This window comes from Linepithema humile, chromosome 1, assembly GCF_040581485.1.
Source record: "Linepithema humile isolate Giens D197 chromosome 1, Lhum_UNIL_v1.0, whole genome shotgun sequence".
Taxonomy (NCBI): domain Eukaryota; kingdom Metazoa; phylum Arthropoda; class Insecta; order Hymenoptera; family Formicidae; genus Linepithema; species Linepithema humile.
In genome coordinates, this window is record NC_090128.1 from 4391983 (window position 1) to 4413635 (window position 21653).

Sequence of the window (21653 nt, forward strand, 5' to 3'; positions counted from 1 at the left end):
GAAATCGAACGGACCGCGTTTACGAACTGTCTTTCGATATAGTAGTATCTTTATGCGCATATGTTGAAAAATATTTTGTTATCATTAAATTTTAGAATAGATTCATTCTTTCTCTCTCTCTAATATTTTTTTTTTCAAAATAAATTAATTCTCTTTTGATTGTGCAATTTAACTATTTTGATATAAAACTAATTTGTTTAAAAACGCATTACTAAAATTTAATATATTTTTTACGGAAAGGTAAATTTGGCTTACAAATATATTTTAACTGAAATTGTGCATTTATAAATTGATTTCGTTTTATGGACCCTGTAATTGCATAACGTAACGTCATTTTGCTAGCGTGAGGTCGTGCGAATTTTAATTATTATGTGATTAAAATAATTATTTAGTGAAGCTTGTGGTTGTTAATACTGACAGTTTATGTTATTTTTTATATTTTTTTAATTATTAATTTTAGATGAAAAATTTTCAAAGTTAACAGCATTCAAATTAAGTAACAATTAAGTAACAGTTCACTGATGCGTTCATCTTGCACACTGTCCATAGGCGAAACGTGGATCGAAGCCACGCGCGATTGGATAAATTGGATGAAATGGAGGGAATGCAAGGGATAGATAGATAGCTGATCAATTTTAGGCCGTGAATACAGTGGCATGGAATATAGAATGTCTATCCTAAAATGCAACCAGTGTTTCATTTCGCAATATATATCATATTTCACATACAACTGTGTTGTTCTATTTTATTTATTATATTTTAGTAGATTTCTCTCACACACACATACACCAACACATCAAAAACTGTATTTGACAATGTATGGCATTTTATGTTCCATAGTTCGCAGTAATAAATATTGGGAAAAAAGATTTTTTATTCGCATTATAAAGCCAATAAACTATGAAATACGAGAATACGTAGACTTTTTGGGACGAATATTGGGACGAATAGAGCAATAAATGTAGGGTTCATTAGAGACGAATAAAATAATAAAATGTGGTGGACGCTAGGTAACAAAGTGGTTCTGACTAAAAAAAAAAACAAAGAAATAATGCATACCTTTGCTTGCACCGCGGCTAGATGCAGTTGCGCCACACCGAGGTCGAAACGCTTCAAAGAAATATCTTCCTGCAGCTCAGCTACTTTCGTGTAAAGATTACTCTCGGCGCTCCTGCAATGGGAAGTGATAAAATAACTACCTGTGTGGTTGCCTTTTAAAAGATTAAAAAAGTGATATATTTCCGTGTAAGTTACCGCATCCACTAGACAGGTGAAAAATATAACTAAAACTGTAACAATTGTTCAAAACTGAAAATTTTAATTAATTTTTTCAGGGACAATGATAAAAATATATTTATTTCGAAAATTATAAGAATTTTTCTAACAAAATAAAATTTATATTTACATTTTTAATAATATAAATTTAATAAAATAAAATTTACATTTTAAATTTTTTATACATTTGCTCAAATTTTTGTTATAATGCAAATTTAACAAAAATATTAAAAATGTAAGATAAAATATTAGTAGAAAATTATAATAATAAAATTTTTTATGCACAGTTAGAAAACTTGTTCCTGAAGAAATTAATAGAAAGAATATGAGTTCATACAAATGAACGAAATATGTGGTCACATTAAAAATATCTACGTACTTGCGTTGCATTCGCACCAGAGTGTCTAATGCATCTTGCAGCCGACCTATTTCCAGGGTGAGGCTGTCGTATTCGTGCTTAAGATCCTCCATGAGAGGGAGTGTGCTGGTGCCCGTAGGTACCAGTTCGTCTCTGAGCGTGGGTATTTGACTGATTCTCTCCATCGGTATCTGCTCGGGTGGTGCCGGCGCGACATACAGGCGTCGCGGCGGCTTCCGTGGCGTCGCGTTCGCGGACAGATTTCGCGCTAATGTCTTAAAGAAGATTAAAAATACTTCTTTAATATTAACATTATGTTTTATAAAAAATGACAAATATAAATCAAAATTATATAAAATAAATTGATCGCTAAAACTTTGAAACATATCATAAACACGTCTTCAATATATTTTTTTCATCGTTCTAAGACGTACAATGAAATACGTATTTCGAAAGCGTCGGCGAAGCGACGGTACATTATATAAGTTTGGAAAAATATTTGTGTCATATTACTGTCATCGTTCCTGCATTAATAATCGATATTTTATCTCTCTCGAAACGCGGAGACATAGGAGATGCGCGTTTAAGTGATAAATCGATGGTTCACGAGGGTCTGGCGCGATGGCGCGGTCTGGCCGACAGATTCGAGAACGGCAAATCAGTGAATACCAGCGCGTTTGGTCAGCCGAACAAGTTAACCCACCGCATACAAGCGACGCGGTCCTCGAGCAGCCAATATCCCCGAACGCGCGTGCTCCTGTTAGTGGATATGACCGATTTTAATCAGCCAACCTTGTTTTCATTCTGTCCCTCTGCCGAATGCCGACGATTGTAATCCGCCATCGGATACCACGCCATTGGATATCCGAAATTGGATATATGCCCGGTACGTCTATTTGCTATGCGTGATCAATATGTCGGGAATACGAATACGTAGTATCGTCGCGGGTGTCGCATCTATATGCGATCGATCGGTGCCGATTGACGTATCGAGCGCGAGATTGACGGTGATGCTTGCTGTCGCGCTGGCAACTGTTGAGAGATTTAACCTCGTGAAAGATATAAGAGAGCCGAAACAACCGCGTATTTTTCTCTCAACAGTCTGTTTCTGTGAAATTCTATAGACACCGCTTTAACTATTTGCGGTTCGAATTAATTTGGACGAATAAATCAATATTGAGTGTTTTATTTTTATTTTAATGCTATATCAAAGTAAGATAAAAGTAACAAATTAATTCTCATTATTCAGGAAATTTTACAAAAATTAGAAAACCATAATTTACTAATTGTAATTATGTATTGCTGCAATTATTTGAAGAAATTGTGCATAGGATGTCGTAAAGCACTGTGCCGAGTTCACTTTAAATTGCAATCAATTTTTCGTGTTATACCTTTCAATTCTTTTTAAAATGATTTTTTTTATTTCTCGCAAAGATATTTGAACGGAACAAAACGGAAAAAAAATACAAGCGGTTTTCGAAATTGATGTGGGTTCAAAGACTCTTATCGGAAAGCGGATTCAAATACCTGTAGATCGTTCGATGGTACAACCGCCTGTGCTTCCTTGGCTACGACCTGATAACGCTTGGTCTGCTCGCCGGCCCGCTCCCCGGCCGCCTCCGAAATCCCGGCGACGCATTTGCAGGTCAATCCGCAAAGTTCCTCGTAGACCTCCGCAATCTCGCCGAGCAGTCCCGGCAGACAATGGAACTGATATCGCTCGGTAATAGCGTTCGTGGCGCGTAGTTGCAAAATGTAGGCGTTGTGCGACTCCAAATAAGCGCGCTTCAATTCCTGTTCGGCGCCGCTACCGGCGTCGTTGGTTAGTAACGCGGCATAGGTGCGCTTGTAATCCAATCTGGCGCGTTGTAACTTCTCCTCCGTCTTGCTAACTACCTGCTCGTAAGCGTCGCGATGGGCAAATACCTGGGGAAATGCGAATGGATAAATTGTATAAAGCGGATTAGGAGACGCGCGTGAGTGCGATCTAAAAGCACATGCGGTCGAATTGAACGCCGTTCCCGTAATATCGAATAATTGAGTCCGCTTGTGCCGCTTGGGAAACTTTAGTGGTTTCGCTAAACTATAGCAAACTTGTCTCCTGGTAACCTGAACGATGAGAGCCTTATCACGAATGAACAGTCTTCGAATTGTCTGAAGTAGCAATTGCAATAGCAATATGAAATGGCAATACTGATGTCAATACCGTACTTTATATATATATTGCATACTAGAATTAATGAAAAAAAACAATCGATGAAGAGAAATAGCTATTTCAGATAAGACATTGAACGTGGAAAGATACGTTGTTTATTAAAATTGCTAGGAAATATCGTAAATTGTGCCGTAAATTTATTATCAAAGTTGTTAACGTATTTTACGTAAAAAAAAAATTCATTGATACATTTTTTGTCACATGCGTGAGAAAAGCTTACCTTCCTCGATTGTAGCTTACGATGGAAGCTCGCCTCTAAGGTGGGCCTCGACAGTTGTTGTTGCAGAACCGCGGCCAAGTCGAGGTGAGACGCCGCGTCCGCCTCGACTTGTCGCAGTAAATTCTCCCAAACGCGCCGCATGCCACCGACATCGATTCTTGAATCGCCCAATCGACTGCGAAACTCGTCGACCAGACGTCGCACGTTCGCCGAGTGGCTCTCCATCGCGGCGCCCAACTCCTGGGCGAATTCGGAGACTATTCGCAGAACATACAAGAGAAAGCATTAATCAGGTGGTTACGAACGATTTATTATACGCGAGTGGGTTCTCTTAGTCGGTACTCAATTGATAAATGTGGCGAATCGTGAGATTTAACTCCCCGTTGTAGGTAGATTTTACATTTGTAAGAAATTGGTAGTTAACACGCGAGTATTTGTGTGATCAGGTAAAAGAGATAAACTGCTTTTGATTCTTTGCGATTAACTTATTTTATATAAGAAAAATAACTTGTTATCGTAAAGAGTTCAATTAAAAACAGTTAAATTCATCATTATTATTACACAAATTCTTAAAGAAACAATACATATTTTTCGTGATTATTTTAAAAAGGGAAGCAATGAAAACTATGTTATATTTATAAAATTTATTTTCTCTAATGCTCGGATATCGCATAATAATTTCTATTCGAAATTTGTAACACATTAAATTACTGACAATTTGATATCTATCTCTCAACCATTTTCATTAGAAGTTTTATTTTCTGAAATCGCAAAGTCGAAAATGTTTCTCTTGAACAAAACGGTGGCCGGAAAATATAAATAGATATTAGCTGAACGAAAATTGGAATTTAGAATCGAGTCTTGTTTCGGTGACAGAAAGATCCGCCTGGGCAATCTGCCAATGGAATTCAGTAACGGCTAGTGCAACGGCGTTAGTGCAACGACGCGGTTGCAGCCCTTTACCGTCTATGTCGATTCGATTTGGTCGTCAAAGGCATCGTTGCACTCTCGATATATTGAACCGACGTTGCGAAGAGAAAGGCTCGTCGGCCGAAAGTAAATTGCGTCCTTTTCTCGATGGGAATCGGCTCTGGTAAACGTTATTTTGGACGTATCTCGAGTGGCATTTGGCCGTCGGAATTCAATATTCCCACCGTCTTATCCAATATCTCGAGCGCGAGCGAGGAACTTTGAAATATCCCTTATGGATATCCTCTCATGGATCGTTCGAATGGCCTCCAAGCAGTGAAGAACGGGACAGAGATCATCAAAGCGGTAGGGTCTTCTCGCAAGTCGTTATCGCTCTCGTCGTGATAGCGTGTCTCTTTGTGGGATCTGCGCTTCCCGGTGCGGCTTATTTCCTCGCTTCGATGAACCGCCTCTTTATCGGCATCGTCAGTGAAAGTCTCACGTTTTGAAGAGGGTAGCAAAATGTAATTTGTTGTAGAATCGCGTTGGACGAGGGGAGTAATAAGGAAGTTGCGAAACCGATAAAAAAGTTAATTTACGTTTCTTGATAAAAACTTTTTGTTTGATTACATATACTGTAAATATATGTATAATAAGCAATTCTTTTTTTAAATGGCAAAATAATGTGTGCAATTGCGAAATTAATATTGGTATTTTGTGCATTATATATTGTATTATATTAATTGTCTATTTATATATTCATAACATGTTAATTATTATCTATTCACGGTATTAATCGCGAAATCAATCTCTTTATTTAACGAAAATATTCAATTATTTGAAATCGAATTATTTGAAATTCGTATGGTTGTATATTAAATCAATTCATAACGTTATATTTAAAAAATTAACATTATTTAACTGAAAAATTTTTATAGTAAATTTTTTTACATAAAGAATGTTTTCACAGAAATATGTTTTATTTAAAAGAAGCAATAGTGCGTCAATTTGTGATTTTAACAATTGGCGAATTTGTTGGATTTTACTTTTGTTTGTGAAAAATATCATTTAAATGTTTTCGGGTACATAATATTTTTAAATATTTAAAAGTATATATTCAAAAAAGCTTTTTTAATATTAGTCATATTTTCTGGTGTATACGATTTTTGTATATTCGATGAGAGTTATTTAAGATGGTCGTTATGTGTACAGAATCTCGCATAGTTACGTCAGGAAATACCTTGGCGATGGGAGCGCATCATCACTCGCGATATATCTTTGTCTATTCACGTCACGATTATCTTGGCAAGGGGACGCAAATCTGTCGAGAAATATATTTTTTTTGCTACTAAGATAGGGAGTGACATGCGTGTCAAGATATAAGATATGTACTTATAGACAATATAACAAGAAATTTTTTTCACAACATAATGTATTATACGATAATTACTCAAAATAGTGATTTTAACAATTATAAGATTTGATAAAAAAAAATATTAACGGCAAAAATAACAAATTTCAAGATTATGAAATTTTTACTACTAAACACAATATTTTTGACCTTTTGCTAAATTTTAGTAGCAAATTGTAGCGGTAGAATAATATTAGGCGCGTATGGGAAAAAGGTTGTCCAATAATTCCCTCTGCGGTTTATATTTGATCGTCATGGCGACCAGGAGTTCAAAAATACGTAGGAATTTTTACGTCAGACTTCGATCAATGAAAATATGCAAGCAGAAAAAACATGTTCCATGAGCAAATACACATTCGGCCTAACAGAAACGGCACGAGAGCTACGACGTAATATAATAGTCGTGCAAATAATCGGTTTATCCATATTTCCGGCTCTCGAACATTAATTCAATATCTGGGCTGCAATTTCGCGACGAAAGTTTGTGATAAATTCATGATGAACGTGAAAGATGGAATCCATGTCAGGCCAGCGTGTGCGCGAATATCGTTTTTCTTCGTCAAATAATTCGAACAAACGGGGAGGGCTCTCTCGGCGGAGTGATATTATTTCTCGATGCGGGACAAGATAACCTGGGGATCCAATAAGGTAAGCAGAGAGCTCTAAAGTCTCCGAACTATGGTTCCGTCAGGGTTACCTACCTACCTACCTACCTAACCTACCTATCGTCAGGTAATCCGATCTTTTTCTGTGTATTTCCCATTTAAGCACCGAGTGCTTTTGTCATAGACGCTGTTATTAAAATGTTTTTCATTCGTCGATGGGGGGGAAAATCAATATGCTCGTTATTGGATGTCGAAGAATAAACAGAAATTTGTAAGATAAAGCGGCGGAACGGGGACTGCTCTTTTTCAAAATTAGATCAACAAAGTGATTCTTTTATGATAATATTTTGTTGCGCAAAAAGAGTTTGAAATTATTTTGTACATATAATTAATAGCATATGTAATTTAAATATGTAAGATAATATTATACATAAATACAAAAAATAAAAGTGAATAACTTTTAACATAAAATAATCGAAATTGATTATTCATCTGACGGTAATTCGAATAAATTAGCATCTAAATAACAGAAGATCATCGAAATATGCTATTTAAAAGGCTCCTAATCTCCTCCAAGCTTCTACTTTCAGTTAACATAAACTTTAATTTTATTTTAACAGAATCTCAACTAGTTAACAAGATGTTTCATGTTGGAACTTGAAAAGTTGCTAGAGAAGATGGCGTATAAATAAATTATGTTGAAGGGAAGGTCATATTGCGCAGCTTTCAAATAAAAACACATCATGCGCATTAAATCTGTCAATAAACGAGCACCCTCGTTTCGTGGCGTTATGTAAATATATATTTGCGTCATATTGCATCACGCGTATCTATGTCGTAGCGAGAACAAATCCGTTGGAATTATGATGAAACGGTCTATCGATCCTGTCGTCGAACGCCCGCCATCGATTTGATTGGCCGAGGGATCTTATGTGCGCGCAATATCGCCCTCATTAAGACATTTGCATTAGCTTAACATGTTCCCATTTCGGGAATTATTCCGGTTTAGGGAAAGCCGAGATCCCGCGATAATGTGCAATTTGTTCGCTGATCTCACGCATTAGCGGATCGCATTAGCGCCCTAGAGATCGCTTCACCGTTTAATCATCATTTACAGAAGCCTGCTTCCCGAAGAAACTTTGCGCGACACATAATGCGGGTGAACATTTTGAGCCCTAGCTGTGCTATACTTCGATATATTTATCGACCAACTTTGTTCGAAATTGACGTATGATGTGATTATACGGCATTAAAGTGCATAACAATATTATTGGTATAACTCTGAAAGCTTTTATCGTCCTTGAATTTAGTGAAATACTCTTCCAAAGCATAGCGATTACTTTAATATGTATGATATATTTGGAAGTAAATTGGTAACAAAAGAAACGATTATGCTAACTTTGGTTTAAGAAGTTCTGGCGATTTTTATTTAAGCGATGTAGCCTTGTTTTGGCAGATTGTAAGTGGTTTTAAAGTAAACAGTAACAGAAAATCCATAGCTATTATGTCGAGATATAACGAAAAGAATCAATGTCAATCATTCAACAATTTTGGATCATTTGCATAAGCTTCAAATTGGTGAAACGAAATTACTTTCCACTTAACTTAATATTTACATATATTATATATATCAATTCCGCGAGATGATTTCAATCATAATAACGGACGGATATATATAATTGTAATATGATTTAACTCCATACACGGATAAATTAAAGCCTCACGTTACTTTGGGCTTTTAATTAAACTATTAAACTATTAAACTCGATTAATAATGTGTCGCGTATGTTGGTGAACGTGTGGTCGCCGACGGATATGAGGGAAATTGAACCCCGTTCTTTTAATACGTTCCTTTCGTTTTACAGTGATCAAAGCTGTCGTTGGTTGAACTTGCAAAGCTATTTCTACTTTAACTCTTTTGTTTTCTCCGCGCTCCAAGTTTTTGGTATTACAGCTTCGCGTCGCGAAGCGTGGCGTGTAGTAAAATAATTTAGCGAAGAAAGAAAACGTTCTTCTATATGCGGAAATGAGATATTTTCTCTTCGCGTCGACTTCCAAGCTCGTCGACAAGTATCCGAGTTGGGCGCCACATTGTCTACTTTTTCTCAGAAATCGTGCCAGCGAATGATCGCGCTCGAAATCAGGGATGGGAAAAATTGTGTCTCTCTCACACACACATACCACATAACGTGCACGCGGTGCACATCAGCTGTGCTTTCTCGTCTGAAGAATTTCAGTTAATTGAAGTCACTGTAATAGCGGCCGCTCCATTATCGTCCACCGGGCCTATTTGTGAGTTCAGTGATGCGTATCACGTGAATAGGCTGCAAGATGAATTCGTACGATTCTAATTATACACCCTGACTTAAGTCGGCAATTGTGTGTGTGTGTGTGTGTGTGTGTGTGTGTGTGTGTGTGTGTGTGTGTGTGTGTGTGTAGTGTGTCAGTTCGTTAAACGGCTTAGACGACATAACGAACTAAAAATTTCACATTGTCAATTATGTTTAATTCCTATAGCGTTACCTTTGCAAGAATAAATAAAATTATTTTACAAAGTGTCAGTATCATGTATAATATGAGGAAAAAAATATATTGGCGTTTTTCCAGGAAAGAAAAATTGCGAATGTTAAATATGAAAATAAAAGTATAAGTGTCTGATAGTAAATCATATCTAAGACATTTGAAAATATTCCAAGAAAATATCGCGTCATATTTTATTTACCTGGAAAAAAGGTACAGAATATATTTTTATAATTATTCTCATAACTGACGGCTGCAGCCTTCGCCGTGTTGCTCTTGACAAGTAAAATCTTTCTCAAGGAAAGTTTTCTATAAATATAAAAACTTAGTTTTATCCATACCCCGGTCTTCGCTGTTCTCTGTAATACGCTGTGTGTAGTCGAAATGGATCTCAATCGCGAGCTACGATTATCGACTCGAGGGAGAAAGCTCGGCTGCAGCGCTCATTAAAAATTTAAGGTTGAATAAGAACTACTCCAATTCCCATGGTGGCGTGGATCGGCAAATATGGCGCAGGTGCGCGACGATACGGATTATTGATACGGAGTAAAATGCGGCAAGATCTATGTTCTCTCGACAATACGCGCACTTTACTGTTGTTCCATAACTTGCCGCCGTAAATCGAAGTTACCGAAAGGACAGGTCTAACGAGGAAACACAGGTGGATAAGAAAAATGGGTGTAGACTGAGAAAAATTGAAATCGTTTATATTCTTTGTTCCATACATTTTATATCGATTTCGCGTCGACGCGAGAACGCACTTTGCGCAAAACTGTCTCGTATTATAAGTATCGAAACATAGTATAAACATTGCTCGGTATTATCCACTGCATTTGCATTTCTGCTTACCAGCGAGTACCATCGACCTTGCGCTGTTTCGCTCAAAAAGAATTTTTATCTCCGCTACGCGGAAACTAGCGACAGCAAAAATTGCACCCGACTCCGCTTGCGTCAATCGCGGCGTGTGAAAAATTCAGAAATTGCTCGCTTCGCATAAATGCCAGCAGGTAGCACGCAATAATGGAAGATGAGGTTGCTCGAGCGAATGCTTTTCAATTACAATCACGCGATGAATTCCCGAAAGTAAAATAAAGGAAAAAAAAATTAGAAAAAAAAAAAACGAAGTAGGGATGGTCGCGTCGGAGAAAATGTGAAAATATTGTGGTTTCGAAATGTTACGCGTATTTTATTTTACGTAATGGAATTTTCCTCGAAGAATTGCTTCCACGTTTGATTGATATGTATTGGCAGGTATTTATAAAAATATATTTACCAGTATTCCTAAATTATTATGCATTTTTAAATCAGAATAAGAATTGTTTGCGAAAAATAGAGACAGCTTCCGAATTTCGCATGCACCTAAATTTCATCTAGATAGAATTTATTTCACAGAAACTGTTTCTTTCACGTTCGACCGATACCCTTATCGATAGATATTCTTAAAAGGAGCGTATTTTGATCTTCATTGATTTCATTCAAGGAAAATTGAAAGTTTGCGAAGAAAAGGGAAAAATGTACTCTTTCGATGCATGCGTACTAAATTTAACTGTTTCGCAAAATTTATAATTATGATAACAAAATGTCTTATGTATTATATATCTTCTCACATCTCTTCTTTATTTTGCTAACGCTTTCTCTTTGAAACTCAAGTTTCTATTTATTATAAGAAATTTTCAAAAGTTTCTTTCAAAGCGCACAGATTACAGATAAAAAAGAGCTTTGCGGCTCTTTGACGGGCAAACTTTAAAATAAATAATCCGCTGTAGGGATCAAAGTACGCAACAGTAAGTCATATATCATCGTAAGAGTCCGGGCTAATTCATCGTCAATAAACGGAGACGAGCGCGACAGATCGATGATGCTTAATGATTCAGCATAAACTTTCTCGCTCGGGAGCGCGCCTTGGGAAGGCGGCGTGGCGCATGAGCGGGCGAAGGGCGCGGGCGAAGGTCTTTATATACCCAGTTACCTGGATGATCCGTATCCATAATAACAAAACGCCCCGGTTGGTCTCGGCTTAGCACGCGTTTCCACACGCACGTCGGAAGGGGGAGAGGGGGTGTAGTAAAAGGAAAAAAAAGCAAGAGCACGAACGCGATGGAAATGGAGAGTTCGCGCCGTGTGGAAATATAAGTTTAGTCAGGAGTTGACCTGAATTCAGGTGGGGTGAATCAATATCCTGCCTGCCTGCCTGCCTGCCTGCCTGCCTGCTTGCCTGGCCGCGTGCTCTGTTCGTTTCACAGTTACCGTGGCAACCAGACTCCTTCCTTTATTAAAATATGACCCGCGTCGTTTTCTGTATGTATGCAGCTATACATACTGTGCATACATAATTATATCTGAATTAGCGAAAAGGGGATGATATCGCCGTGAGACGTGGAATTATGGTCGTCGCGTGGGGCACATTACGATCAGGCGGCCGGCGATCGACTCGTCTCATGGTGCCAAGGTGTAACAGCCTTCGTGACTAGGTGACTCCAAGGGTGCGACCTTGATGCGGAGTCTCGCGAGTTCGATGAACTCGAGTCACGCGAGTTATAAATGCGCTTTAAAACGCGATTAACTTGCTCATCCCGAAATTGGCGTCCATGAATATTATATTAATAACCGACGAAGCAGATACGTTTCTAATACAATTACATTTCTGGAACTTGTGTGCGTAGGTTCAGTTAGGATCGCAATTACGACTCTGGAACGTTTCTTAGACCTAATCTACAATGTGCTTCTTGCGTATTATTTCTAGCTCTCTGCTTTTCGTATTTTTGCTTTTTATGTGTTTGTCGCATGGGGTCAAGAAACACCGTGATTTACAATTTTTCCTTTCTGAATTTCCGAAAAAATATGTCTTTACATAAAGGCAAAAAGGCAGAAAACAAAAATCAAAAAGCACATTATAGATTGGGCTTTAATGATCAACAATATTTATTTTTAGAGACATTAATAAGACTTTCGATGATGCAAGCGTTTGAATAAGCAAAAGGCAATTAAGAGTCGTGATGGATAACACAGAGAATAAATTCAACGAGATATGCTATGACCTTTAATAAAATGTTAATTATTTAATAAAATTTTACTGTAATTATGTAGAATCGTTAAAAGAGATAATTTAAATATTTAATAAATATCAAATATAAAATTTATTTAAATTTGTCATATTGCACAAATAAGTTTTAACTCTTTTTTACGTGGAAATTAATAATTGTTAATAATGTTACAACAATGTTATAACAAGGGATAATATTGCGAGGTCGGCAGTCGTTTAATTTCAAATGTCAAGATTATTCGCATTGACCTTACTTTATCCGCGACCGTGCTCTCGAAGAGATGTGATCATTTTCACTCTGTTTTGAATAGAGCCTTTAACTTTCGAAACAGCCGGCTAAAAACAGAACTCAACAGCCGTTTTGTATTAACGCTCTTTGTTTATATGCGTCGATTAATGTCATTTCATCGAAATTCATCGCGATTTTCACCGCGGACTGCCAGACCAGGCAGCGACGATATTTGGCCGCGTCGATGAACCGAATAAACATCCAGGTCAACACACGTGACAGCCTCGAGAGATCGTTTGGACTTGACGAGGCCGCGGTTATACGTATTCTAAATCCGCCACAAGGCGTAGATCTATTTATATACGCGGTAACGTGAAGTTGCGCTCTTGCGTGCTCGTGTTGCGCTCCTGCGAAACGGCGCTCGCGGAATTTGCTTCCTCGAGAACGCGCAATGTTCATCGGAGATATTCAAATTTACACGGTTGAACGGGCGCGACGGGATAACGCCAAATGACTCACTCTACCGTGCATCTGTTTGGAGCGGAACGGCCGCGAGATACGACCAGATCACCGGAATAATACACTTTAAGCATCGAAGCCAAGGCCGCAGGTGTCATTTACGTGACATTTATGGGAGCATTTTAACTCTCAGCTGGTGACGTGGAAAAAATCGACGCAATCGACGATGAAGGGTCTCTCAAATTGTTTACTTCCTTTTTACATGTTTTTTTTTTTTTAAATGACTTTTCTGGACGGAACAACGATTACTTGCAGATCTTCTTCCAACGGTTGCGGTTTCTTAAGTTTTTCATCGCACCTGTTTACTGAGTACTACAAGTTAGCGCTTCTTCGGCATTCGACTCGTAAAATTTTCTTCCCTCACGATTGGTTTACGATCTAAGTTTATGGGTGCATAAAGCGAAGGAGCGAATAAATTTAATAAGTCGCTCGGCATGTTCGCATTCGAACGTACTCCACTCTGTTCTCGAAGACACTTGCCCTAATCTGATTTTATCGTGTTCTTATGCTCGAACGAGAGGGAATTTCGTAAGGAGGTTTCCGCGATGAAGCGACAGACCGGAGATCGAGGTCGATAGGTCAGATAGGGTAGCAAGTGACAAAGACTGATAGCTTAGAGTTCAGCGGCGTAATAGGCTCGCCAATCCTCCTTAGCCTCCGCTATTTCCAACTGCTAATTAATCTTCATCCCTATCGCGTCGCGGAGTACAGATTGATTGTCAAAGTGTGCGGCGGATAAAAAAAAGTCAGCTGTGACGAATTGTTTAGAAGACGTGTCCGCGGAAAGATGTAGGTAACGAGAACAAGTGACTTTAATTAATCCTATGTCAGACATAATATCTGGCGGATATCTGGCGTCCTGGCGCGCGATGCGTCAAGCAAGAGAGTCAGAAACTTCATCCTCTTCGCGTTATATACAGAATATTTTGCTTCCATCGCTAATGATAGATTCCTTCGCTAAACTGAAGGCAAGAATTCTCATAACAAAATTGCCGAGAATTTAATAGCTTTTGTGTTGCGAATGATTGAGAATAAATTACTTTTCGCGAGCTAAGCCTCACGGACACGAATTGATAACGAAACTTTATTGTTTGTTTAATTTCAAGTGAAGTTTTAGTTTGGATTAACAGAACTTCAACTTCTTTGTGAATTCCCAAGTTATTTAACATCGAAAAGTTGTGACAAATAATGACTTCTCTCAATGTTTTTCTTAAAGAAAAATTCTCCCTAAGTTTACGGAACACCATGCCATTAATCACAAAAAAATAAAAAAAATATACATTTTATCCTAAATAATGTATAAGAAATATTTGTAATAATTTTCCAGTGGATATTTTGCGTGTTTTTCAAAAATCAGCAATGTAACGAAATTTGGGATCCCTATTTTGGGATTTCCCGTTAATGAGATTCACTATTATGTCATCTCGTGTACAGTTTGACGATATAAGCCTAAGCTATGTTCGCTTGACGGCTATTAAACTCCCGCCAAGTCGGGACGCGTAATACGCTAACTCACGTAGAAGTTCGAGGCTGCCAACAAGAAGTTGTACGATTATACGCAGGCTCTCATATGTTAAATATATGGATAATTTGGATCGTCGGCCAACCGAGTCGATTTTTCAACTTTCGTAGCCATTGCGCGAACGTAACGCGACGACAATTGTCGCGACAATAGCTTAGAGCCACGCAAATATTAAATATTTTATTTCTAAAGGACACGAAGAAAAGGAAAAGAAGGATATAAAATACTCTCTTGTGAACGTGGTTTGACAAAGTTCGTGAACATATTTTCTCTTAAGCCGGAAGCACTAGGAGCGCGACAAAATACGCAGTTGATCTCTCTTACCATCCAACTGCATTCTGTGCACGTTTCGTTCCAAACAGTTTAGTGAGATATTTGTTCACTGTATCGAAAATATAATATTTTAGAAGAGTAAACTTTTCTCTCAGGCTGAACAATTCTTGAAAGAAATGAATAAATTGCGAAAAATATTAACAAAATGAAGAAACGACAAGGCGTGTTATTATTTCGAAGTAATGAATGATGAATAAGGACTTAAAGAGAGTTTTCGTTTTGATGCTCTGATTAATATTTCAACCTACTTTCTAAATTGCCTCTGACAGCGAAAACATTGCTAAAATAATGTCGGGTACAGAAAAATTGTATTTTGAAAGGAAATAATGTTAGTTTAAACAAATTTACACGGAAAGAACACTTTTGCTGAAAGATTTAAAAATTGTGCCAGATTCAAATCTGAAAATAAATTTTGTTGGACATTCAAAATTTTGGTTGATGGATCGTCTTTTTGCTGCGATATGCAAAAGATCGAGTGCTCCATTAATAAATTTTGATTGTCCAACAAAATTTATTTTCAGATCTGTATCTGGCACAATTTTTAGATCTTTCAGCAAAAGTGTTCTTTCCAGATAATCTTCGGAGGACCGCAGGATTTAAAAAAATCATGTATAGCGAAGTATACTTCGCTAACAATATATTGAGTTGTTTCGATTTTATTTTCCTAGAAAAAAAACCATAAAATTTTTTGAATGATCTAACATATTTAATGCTTAACTTGCTTGAAAATATGATATTGATTTCAAAATATAACATCTCGTGGTCCTCTAAAGGTTACATAAGTTTTGCCCTAGAAACTTAATTAATAGATTCGCGCGAAAACGTGGAAACGCACTTACCCGTCTGCACGAGTTTAAGCGCGACGCCATTGTGCTGTTTGAGCGGCTCGTTGAGACTCGGCTGCGTAAGGTCCTTGAGGACATGGTTGGCGGCCTCTTCGGAGCCGGAGGCACGATTATTTTGCATAGTCCCGGCGTGCTGTTCCTCGTTCCGTCGTCCTTCTTTCTTACTGACGTCGCCGCCACCGCCGTTACGCACGATTTGCCTTCTGCTGGCCGCTGTCTGACTAGTCTCTCGTTTTCTCTCCTTTCTGCGCTTGCGACTATCGTCCGCGGCGACGTTTCGTTGCTGCTGATATTGTTCTGATTGCTGCTGTTGCGGCTGATAGGGTAGCTGATTTATCTCCTTGTGACCGGCGTTCACTGCTGCGTCGTTGAGAGTCAATGACACGGACGCCCGAATCGGATTCTCATAGATACGCAGGAGCTCGTCCGCCGGATAGAAGACGTACATGCCCAGAAATCGTCGCTGGCGCCGTTGTCGCTGCTGCCGTGGTCGCGGTCGTAACCGCCGGCGTAGCCGACGTCGTCGCGGGTTCCGCTATTGCCGCTGCCGCTGCACTTCTCGGATCCGCGCGAGCCAACATCGCTGTCCAGCAATACATTCTCGGTGCTGCGTGCGGGATTGGTATCGGCGCCGGTCGCCGTCAGGAGACGCATGATTTTGTCTTTCTCGGAGCGATTAAGCGTCGCCCCCGCGATGTGTCGCCGCGTGACGCGCGACACGACGCTTACCTCCTCCTTCTCCTCTTTCTTCTCCTCCTCGTCGTCGTCGTCGTCGTCGTCGTCGTCGTTGTCGTCGTCGTCGTCGTCGTTGTTTTTCTGTCCTGTCGACCGCGTTGTCGATGCACTGCGAACGGCCGGGAACAATCGATTGTTGATTACATTTCTTTAATCGGTCAAATATAATTTCTTTTTAAAAAAGCACAAACTTTGGGAAAGTTGCTAGTAGGCTTTCTTTTCTCATGCTTTTCTACTTTTAAATTATTTATATAATGTCCCGGAAGAACACATTATTAATTTAGCAATAAATAAAATAAAAATTTTTGCATTATTTTACAGCGTAATTAATGTCAAATGTACAAAAAGAATCAAATATTTGACTTTACGTAAAATAAATTTGCCGATAAATATTTATTCATTTTTAGTTTAACAATGATGGAAAAGTAATTTATACATTTTTTCCTTATTCGACTAAATCGATTATTCTCGGCGAGTTGGCCAGCCTTACGATGTATTTTACTGCGGTCGTTCTCGGTGAGCTACGCCATTCGACAAGATTTAAGAGGTCGGGCTTATGTTGTCGGTGATTCCCGACACCTCTTGGGCTGAAACAGGGTTGGCAATGATGAAAGATTAGTTTCATTCGCTTTTACGTGACCGTCTCTATTAGTTCTATTAGTTTGTAATCACGCAATCACAGACTTTATTTCTCTTTATTAAGCAAACATTTCGTATAATTATTTTAGATAAAATGTCCATCAATTTTTCTTTAATTAACGCGTAACGTTATTACAATATTATACGTTTCAAGTTATTATATGTTTGTTTTCTGTTAATTAAAGAGATTTTTTAAATGTTTAATATGTCTATTTCTCTTTTTCTATTTCTTTCACTCTTTACTATTCATTTTAAAACACATTTTTGCGCCAATCTGAGCGCACCCTCTTATATGTGTGGTATATAAATCGTCGTATATAACTCACAAGAGCTTGTATTAACATACCCAAGAGTTCGAGTTGCGCTAAAAATGGTAGTAAAAGAGCATAAAGTAATCCGACATACTGTATTATATATATAAACGTCGTTTATATGACGTTTTCCTATCCACGATCGCCGTTATAGATGCCATGAAGATACTTTTATGAATTCTTTTACGCTCTGTGGATGATTGTATTGTTGGTTCTCGACGTATGTGTGCATACTACTTGCATGATTCACGGATTGTCGCGTGCTACGTAAAGTACGCGGAAGTTTACGTGCATTTTTCGACGCGTGGGAATCGGCGCACGTGCTCCGTTGAAGAAACATATCAATCAATCGCGATAACAGTCGGAAATCCACCTCAACCGATAGTCACGTGTCGGATAATGCGGTTAGATTTGTGAAAACGTGCACGTAGTGTGCTTAACGCATTACGAACGAATCGCAAAAAAAAAAAAAAATACGTTTTAGATCACGCATTTAGATCACATTGTGAGATATTTTTGATTTCGCGAGCTATAAGTTACTATTTTATTCAATTATAATCACTCATATTTTCAGACTAGTTCTTTGTTCACTCGAGCGAGTTACACGACTGTACAATTGCGAACTTGCTAAGACCATGTACCAACGTTGCATTTGTGAGCGGTTAGCGCTTTGCAAACTATAAAGCGAATGCTCTGTGCGTTGCGTATAAACTCGTGTGCGTTTGTACGCGCGGTCAAGCGCACATAATATCGTATCTATTTAATTAATTTCAGATCCGAGTAATAAAATTTTATTTATTATTACGAATAATAATATAATTAAAATATGTTATAACATTTTTCAAACATTAATATATAAAATATATTTATGTTTTATGTTTTACAGATAAGCTTTGTGCGTATTCGGTGTTATAAAACGTATTCGTTCCGTCGTATAATAAAACGCGCGTCGGGAGTGCCGTTAATGCCGGCCGGGGGTGTCATAATAGTTTCGTGCGAGTATGAAAAGCTGTATTCTGGCGAATCATATAGACGAACGCACCATAAATTTTGAACGCATGATAAATATTGGGACACGATCGAACCTCTTTCGACTTCAGGTTTTCTTCTCGACTTTGAGCTCGGCTCGGAGGAGGGAAGGATCGGTTTTATAACGGGATCCCGATAAAACCGTGGACCCCTTCAGTGTCAGACGTGTCAACATGCCGGAAAGCATGGGGTTGCTTAATTGCAACTATGAAACATAAGATCTGTGGCATAGAAGTCAACTCAGCGACTTCGTCACTTCCGTTTGTTTGATACCGAAATGCTACTGGGACACCACACGCTATCCGGTTGACCCCATCATGATCAATCGCATCTTACTTTCTTCGAGCTTATGCTCTCTGCTTTGAGATAATCGTGTCCCAATTGGTAAGTGCGATCGTCTGAAACGCGGATGGAATTCGCACGTAACGCATCTTGGACAATTTGATTCGCTTGCGACGTCGGGAGTGCCGTTTGAAGTGAGTTCGCGCGATTTTCGTATTCGGGTACGCGCGCGAGCAAGGCGCGCGCCGCGAACGTGTGTGAGTCAATGTGAGTGTTTCGATGGACCGCTGGGAGGAGGAGGAGGTCCAGGGGGCATCAGATGACGTCAGAGAAACATTGCTGTAAGTAATTCATCGCAAAAAAAAGTGCCGGAGAAGTGTCAGGCTTTTTTTAGCGAGACGTATATTAATTTTTAATAATTTGTCAATTATTCATAATGTTTCTGTCGTGTTAAATCTTAAGAACACATACATACTTTGACCATTTTGGAATGCAAATTAGTACTCATGGGTAATTAGTGACTGAAAAAAGAGAAAATATACAATCAGCTTTAAATTACAGTTATATGCAAAAGTATAAATTAAACAATTAGGAAAAAAATTGAGTGCTTAATTCAACTTTTGTTATAAAAAAATTAATTTTAATTTGGCAATGCAGAAATGTATTCGTATTCGATCAAAATTAAAATTTAGCTCACGGCGCGTATTCCCATTTTTTCGAGCAAGTATATCCAAAGCTTATGTATATATTTACTTGATATTGATCATCGATGCCGATGAGAATAGCAAATCGAGCTCGTGCTTTTCCCGGAAATCGAATAAAGAGAGAATGTATATGAGAGGATATATAATTACAATTTCGTTATAATGGACGGCCGCGCTAATGACACTTTAAAATCACTCTTGGCGCAGTATAAATTAATGTATCTCCGTTCTTTTAAGGATTCTGCGCAGCGCGGTAACGGTAATCATATTTTTGTGTCATAATGCACGACCCCGGTTTAAGCGCTCGCGGACTGAATCATCTTTTTCAACCGTTAAAAGCGTGGAAATGCCGTTACGCAATAGGATTATATCTCCCGCATATCCTGCTTAAATTGCCGAAAGGCTAAAATGTCTCGCATTTTGAACGAAGCAGCTCACTGGAAAACTTTTTCAAGATTCTTTAAGTGAATATTAGCCTTTAATATGCAGCTTTTAATATACGTTAAAAATATGAATTACTCAATTTTTTTTCAAAGTAGTGATTTATTCGATGGAATAATAAAAAACCGATAAAAATAAAACTGTAGAAAGTTTTATCTATAGTTATCTTATTATCACATTATATATTTAATTAGAAAAAAAAACAAAAATTAAGAAGTAATATATTAACAGAGAACAAAAAAATAATTTACTAAAAACTTAAGTTTTCTGTTTTTCTACAGTAAATTCTGGAGTAGACTCATGAAAAAGATTATTATGAGGTGGAGGAATTTAAATTATACTCTTCTGCTTTTCACGAGAAAGACGTGATTTATATAGAAAAACTTCTTTAAGAAAATTTGTTAACTTTACTCACAATACTTTCATCTACATGTGGTGAAGTACGATGCGATAAGAAGTTGCATTCGCGGAGAGATGAAAGATTATTCAGACTCTTCATCCTCTCGAAACGCGGTTTATACAGATCTTTACGAGAGGCTGTTTTAGCATACGCGAAAAATTGCATTTGGCTGATGAATCGCGAGGGACTGCATCAATGTTGGAATTCCGCGTGATGTCGCCGCGCGTGAGCTCAGTTTTTGTTAATAGGATCTGTGTTATCAGTTTTGTGAAATATAATAATATCGCACGATTGGAGAGACGGAAATATTTGTGAAATGCTTGTAATGAGGAGTGCCGGGGAACGCGAAAACATTGAAACTAGTTACATCCTGAACGTCGCTCATTAAGAACAGTGCAAACATGTCTTCCGAGACTCGTTGTGATTCTTCGAAGCACAAATTTTGCGAGATTATTTACGCTCGAGCGTTTCCCGAGATGTTACATTTATGACGGGAAACTCGCGAAGAAAGCTCTTTGAGCGTTTGCTGACTGTCTCATTAGCGGAACGAGTAGAACTTTGTTGTGCGCACTGCATTATTGTATCCGTGTCTAAATAACACAAAAAAACATTCAAAAGAAATTCAGGACTTCTAAAACGTGGAATGTCTTTTAAACAGCTTTCAACTATATCTAAAAAGATTGAATTCTTGTGCTCTTTCGATAATGAAATATTGAACTTTATTTTAGTAACTTTTTTCTTGGTTTTTTCTGCATTGTCGACGAATTAATTGAAAATATTTTCTTCTTTATTTTTGCGTCATGTGAATTGTGTGTCGTTTATATTAATAATAAAGTAAACAACATAATGAATATGTTGGATACAATAGAAGTGTGAATAAGCAAAAGTAAAAAATTCGAAATATGTTAAGGTCAAAATATATATTAATTATTATAGCCTTCGTACGCGTAATTGTTTCGGTATGACATGCAGTTTTATATCCTTCTCTTGATAGAACAGCAAAAATTGCTGCTACAACGAAGTGGCTGGATCTTACCTTAAGTACTCTTGCGAACTTTTTTGTTTTCCCGAAATGAGGCAAATATCACTTGTACCATTGCTCGGCTTA

The 21653-nt window shown here is 37.9% G+C and overlaps 1 protein-coding gene across 6 annotated transcripts in view; it reads right to left on the bottom strand.

Moving 5' to 3' along the window:
* The window catches only part of Stacl (Stac-like), a 48998-nt gene that overhangs the window by 16296 nt on the left and 11049 nt on the right, over positions 1–21653 (bottom strand). For 5 of the 6 annotated variants that reach the window (XM_067353659.1, XM_067353666.1, XM_067353669.1 and 2 more), the window contains exons 2-7: positions 17176–17326; positions 15999–16848; positions 4069–4325; positions 3161–3559; positions 1655–1908; positions 1060–1171 (exon numbers count right to left, since the gene is read on the bottom strand). In XM_067353659.1, coding sequence (XP_067209760.1) covers positions 1060–1171; positions 1655–1908; positions 3161–3559; positions 4069–4325; positions 15999–16452 — 1476 coding nt within the window. In that variant the 5' untranslated portion in view covers positions 16453–16848; positions 17176–17326. The remainder of the gene's footprint in view (positions 1–1059; positions 1172–1654; positions 1909–3160; positions 3560–4068; positions 4326–15998; positions 16849–17175; positions 17327–21653) is intronic. The other variant, XM_067353656.1, reaches the window with a different exon arrangement.